The sequence below is a fragment of the Humulus lupulus genome, chromosome 8 (assembly GCF_963169125.1).
Source record: "Humulus lupulus chromosome 8, drHumLupu1.1, whole genome shotgun sequence".
NCBI classification, from domain to species: Eukaryota; Viridiplantae; Streptophyta; class Magnoliopsida; order Rosales; family Cannabaceae; genus Humulus; species Humulus lupulus.
Window position 1 is genome coordinate 114,174,666 of NC_084800.1, and position 4,855 is coordinate 114,179,520.

Genomic DNA, 4,855 nt, shown 5'->3' on the forward strand with positions numbered 1-4,855 from the left:
CTTCCCTCTTTATTCTAATCTACTCATAATAGCCTAATAAAAATAAATGGGTAAGTTTCCTATTCCTAATTATTTTCTCTTAATTCTTATTTAATTGATTTTATTTTAATTGGTATGGAATAAAGATGACAACATCTCTTCCATTTTTAACCAAAATTCACCCAAATAAAATAGGAAAAGAATTTCCCCTTTCCCACTAAGCTCACACGTCCAAGCCCCTTTCCTTTTCTTTTTTTTTTTTCTAATTAATTTAATAAATAATCTAATAAAAGGAAACTACAAAGTGTGTAGAAAATTCTACACATATACACCATGCAACCATGCACATGCACACACTCAATAACTAGGGTGCATCACTACCTACCATGCACCTTGGTGCATTCAACCAAAACTCAATTATTTACATTTTAAAAATAAATAAATAACAATTAACACTTAAATTCACAAAACTCTACCAAACAATTCTAAGAATTAATTTAAACAAACAATTAAATAATTCACAACACTTAACAATTAAATAAAATAAAGCACAGAATTTAATAACAAAAATAAAATTTGGTGCACCACATTGGCATCCTTTTCCAAATCCACCACCTTTTTGAAGTGATTTGCACCAGGTAAGTTTTCTTTCTTTACTTATTTTTAAACATTGGGGACAATGTTTAGTTTAAGTTTGGGGGAGGGGGCTTATTTTTCTGTTAGTTTTGTTTTGTGTGATCTGTTTAGTTTTTGTTAGTGATTGGAGTTTTGTTTTAGTGTGTTTAGTACCAACATGAATGATGATTGACAACAAGTGCCGATGAGAATAAAGTGAAAGTTATGAGTATAATTCAAAGAAAATGAAATCTGAAAATAAAATCTGTGTGCTTGATTGAACTCTCTGTTAGTTCATTTTAGTTTAGATAACATTTGTTGAATATCTTGTCATGATGTTAAATTTATGTTTTTGATATTGATTATGCTTGCTCAAATTGGTTAGGGGAATGATGAATGGAAAGTGGAAATTATTTTCTACAATTCTAGAATTTGCTTACTTGTTATTTGAGGTGAAATAATATATCATGTATGCTTAGGAATATGATTTAGGCTATCATTTGGACCTTTTGAGCTTTTCTTGCCAACCTTATATTACTTGATCCTTTGTTTACCCCTTTTGAGCCTAACTTTGTATCTTTTTGTTCTAAACCATCATTTAAGCCTAATACTTAAAACTTGGTTATATATCCGTCCCTAATATACTATGATCATATGATTAAGAAAAATTATGGGGATTGCTGTGTAATGGGGTTTAACTGTGATTTTAGTTGGTTTAGAAAATGAAAAGTGAAAAAATTAGAGAGAGTATATATATTGAAAAAAAAATTAACACACTCCCAATATGAACATATAAAAAAATCAAGTTTGGGGGAGTGTAGTTATTATTGGAAATATATATATTACATCTCTCTAAAGACAAAATAAAAAGGATTGCAGGATTGTATTACTATGGAAGTAAAGTTTGTGAGTTTTGGTCATGTGCTTAAGGTAAAGTGAGCTTAAAAATTATTTTTTCATCTACCTTTACCTAAGCCATCACTACACCAAATACCCATTTCCATAACACATGAATATAATACTAATAAAAAAGTATTATGGTAGTGTATTATATTGGGAAACACGTGAATGGGATATAAAATGAGTTATAGTGTTGGCGGGTGAGTGAATTTATTTAGAGGGAAACTAAAAATATATCTTTTTTTTTTACTTCTCTCTCGTGTTCTCCTCTATCTTTGCCCAAATCACTCTCCTCTATCTTGCCCAAATCACTCTCAGTGTAGAGCTCAACAAACGTGCAGTGGCGATGGTGAATCGGAGAATGGCGTGGTCGATTTGACGAGTCAGGTACACATGATAGAGAAGGAAGATGCGGAGAGGTCCGAGAGGGAGAGGAAGGAGTTCGAGGAGAGGGAGAAGGCTTGGCTCGAGGCCATGGAGATGAAAAGGAAGAAGATGGAAGAAGAAGAAGAAGAAGAATATGAGGAACAATGAAAGAAGGCACTGGATGAAGAGTCTCAGAAACAACAGGTACTTTCTTCTTTTCTTTACTTTCTCGGAGTATTTTGGTTTTAACAGCTGTTTGGTTGCTGGTAAAGAATGAAAAACTAACCAAATTATCACTTCTTTTTGAAATTTTCTGGTTGGAAATTGCTGGAAGCTCAACATACATGGGTGAACAAGAGTATGAATCTATGGGAATGTTGGGCTAAATGTTTGAGCAATTGTTCCTGTACGACTTATACAAACTCAGATATCAGAGGTGAAGGCAGTGGCTGCGTCGTCTGGTTTGGAGATCTTTATGATATTCGACAATTTCCTTCTAGCGGACAAGATCTATTTGTTCGACTGTCAAAGAGTGAAAGAACTTAATTATCTTGTACTCGAATGCCTAACAGAACGCACCCTTGCTGATCGGTATCAGGTTATGGTGTCAGGAGGTGATGGTTATGATTCAAGGAGTAAGTCTCTATTGCTTTTAGCAGTTATGATGTGTTTTTCTTGTATAAGTTTTATCTGTTCTTGAAACTTGATTGTTACATTTCATAGGAAACATCTAAATGAAGACTACAATCTTTTTTAATGTTTACTCTGGTTTCCTCTATTATACATGGTCATTTGAAGCTTATATCTCTTTGCAATTCTATGAACACCCATTATTTGGTCAGTATTTTGGGGTTTTGAGATTTTGGAATAATCAATGAATCTTAACGACTGACAACAATAAATTATGAAAGTGAGAGAAATTAGGAACTGCAGCAAGAGAACCTGTTTATTAGTAAACTCCTTTCTTTTGGACCTTTTATGTTTCCACAGTTGTATTGTATTTATATTAACACTTATTGACTTGTATGATAATCCTAGATGTCTCCTGGTGGTTTCTTGCAATGATTGTGTAGTTTCAGATTGGATGTGTGTGATTTTACCTATAGCTATGGAAAGGGGAGTTTGCATAATCACAAACATGGGTGCAAGTAAGAGTACAAAATGAAATTATATGCAATAAGCAAACTTGGTTTTTTTAATTAGTCTTATAGATTAATGTTCTTACTATTGTTTCCTTTTCTGGGCAGTGGATCCATCTGGTGCTCAGGAAAAAGTTGTAGAAATAGCCAGCAGCCTGGGACTGAATGTATTTGTTGGTGTTGCTTATGAGGTTTCTGTTGGCAAAGCAGGTATTTCAAGTTACTTTTAGGAGGTACTTGGTGAATTGTAGATAATACGTTGAAGACTTTATGAACACTAAGTGCTACACAACATTCAATTAAATCAAGGAATGTTTTATGATTTAATTATGTCTTTATTTTAATTGGATAACAATAAGTACTATATATCTTAACAAAATTTACATTTTGTTGTCTATGTAAGTTCGAGATCACCTCATGAGAAATCACATAGCATGGAAGGTGTAAGGTTCTACTACCTCTAATTGTAACTTTGATTGGTAAATAATATTTGCATCTCTAAAGTTTGATATAATTGTGCCTGTTTCTTTCACTGTAAAATGTTAGCTGTACCAGTCTGTGGTACCCTTTTGCAAATTGGTCATGAAATATCTATTTGTTGTAAATTAAGATTGTGACCCATTAGCAATTTATAGTATTGTCAACTTTATGTGGTCTTTTGAGATGTTGGACCTTACCTTTTTAGTATGATTGATGAAGGGTATTAGCACATATCTTGGAGCAGCTCCCATTGTTGAATGTTTGGAAAAGCACCAACCTAATGTAGTAATAAATTCTCGTGTTGCAGATGCTACCTTATTTTTGGCGCCAATGGTATGCATTTTGTTTATTCTCAAACAAAATTAATTACTCTTAAGATATTTCCAAGTTTGTCAAGTAAAAAAAAAAAGGTTTGCTTTATAAAAATATAAAAAGCAGCAATGTTTCTTCCTTTCTTATCCATCTGTATAAAACTGTTATTGGAAAGGTTGTAATATTGGGTAGTGAGATCATTGAATGGGTAATTTTACCTAAAAGTTTCATCACATCTCTTGATTGTGAGCAACATAACTAGAATTTTGCTTTACTAATTGTGTCATGGTTTGATTTAGACAGGATAATTTCTAAAGGATTCTTCTGTTGTATGAATAGATATATGAACTGGGTTGGAACTGGGACAATTTAGAACTTCTAGCACAGGGGTCTTTGGCTGGCCATCTTCTGGAGTGTGGTTGTCAACTTACTGGGGGATACTTCATGCATCCATGTGACTTGTAAATTTAGTTTAATCAATGTTAAAAAAGGGGGCTTTGAAGGCAAAAGTGTAGCCTCTTCTTTTTTGTTATTGTTTATACAACAACACTTCTTATATAAATATATATGGTCATAGTGCTATGTATTTGTTTCTCTTAGGTGACAAATATTGGGACATGTCTATGTCTCAGCTCCTTGATTTGTCACATCCTTATGCTGAAATAAGTTCTGATGGAAGAGTATGCGTAGCAAAGGCAGAACATAGTGGTGGGGTCTTAAATTTCAGTACTTGTGCTCAACAACTTCTGTACGAAATTGGGGACCCCAGTAGCTATGTCACCCCTGATGTGGTAAGTTTGTGTTCGTATAGTTCTATTCTGAATGAAATGGGAGAACAATAATTGACCGAGATCGTTATCTATTTGTCCTTAAATGCAGATTATTGATCTTCAGAATGTTTCATTCTCTCCCTTGTCAAGTTGCAAGGTTCTTTGTGTTGGAGCAAAATCCTCTGTTGGTTCGGTCCCTGAAAAACTCATACAATTGATTCCAAAGGTGATGCTTTTAATGTTTCTGGCTGATTCATTATGTAATACATAAGCAGCAAATGGAGGTTTATTCTC

At 33.4% G+C, this 4,855-nt stretch overlaps 1 protein-coding gene and 1 long non-coding RNA gene across 2 annotated transcripts; both read left to right on the top strand.

Moving 5' to 3' along the window:
- The first annotated feature begins 3,382 nt into the window (after positions 1 to 3,382).
- On the top strand, positions 3,383 to 4,238 carry LOC133794023 (uncharacterized). The gene is made up of 3 exons (XR_009875086.1): positions 3,383 to 3,478; positions 3,699 to 3,812; positions 4,131 to 4,238. It is a non-coding gene; the product is annotated as an uncharacterized LOC133794023 (long non-coding RNA).
- Positions 4,239 to 4,403: 165 nt separating this feature from the next.
- LOC133794022 (uncharacterized) lies at positions 4,404 to 4,847 on the top strand. The gene is made up of 2 exons (XM_062231207.1): positions 4,404 to 4,582; positions 4,671 to 4,847. The coding sequence occupies exons 1-2, from the start codon at positions 4,409 to 4,411 to the stop codon at positions 4,830 to 4,832; spliced, it is 336 nt and encodes a 111-aa protein (XP_062087191.1). The 5' UTR covers positions 4,404 to 4,408; the 3' UTR covers positions 4,833 to 4,847.
- The last annotated feature ends 8 nt before the right edge of the window (positions 4,848 to 4,855 follow it).

What these genes read in the sequence shown, in the direction of transcription:
- LOC133794022 (XM_062231207.1), top strand. Translation starts at nt 4,409, where the DNA reads ATGTCTATGTCTCAGCTCCTTGATTTGTCACATCCTTATGCTGAAATA. An exon ending in GCTATGTCACCCCTGATGTG is followed by an intron (nt 4,583 to 4,670) that starts GTAAGTTTGTGT and finishes CCTTAAATGCAG; the next exon opens with ATTATTGATCTTCAGAATGT.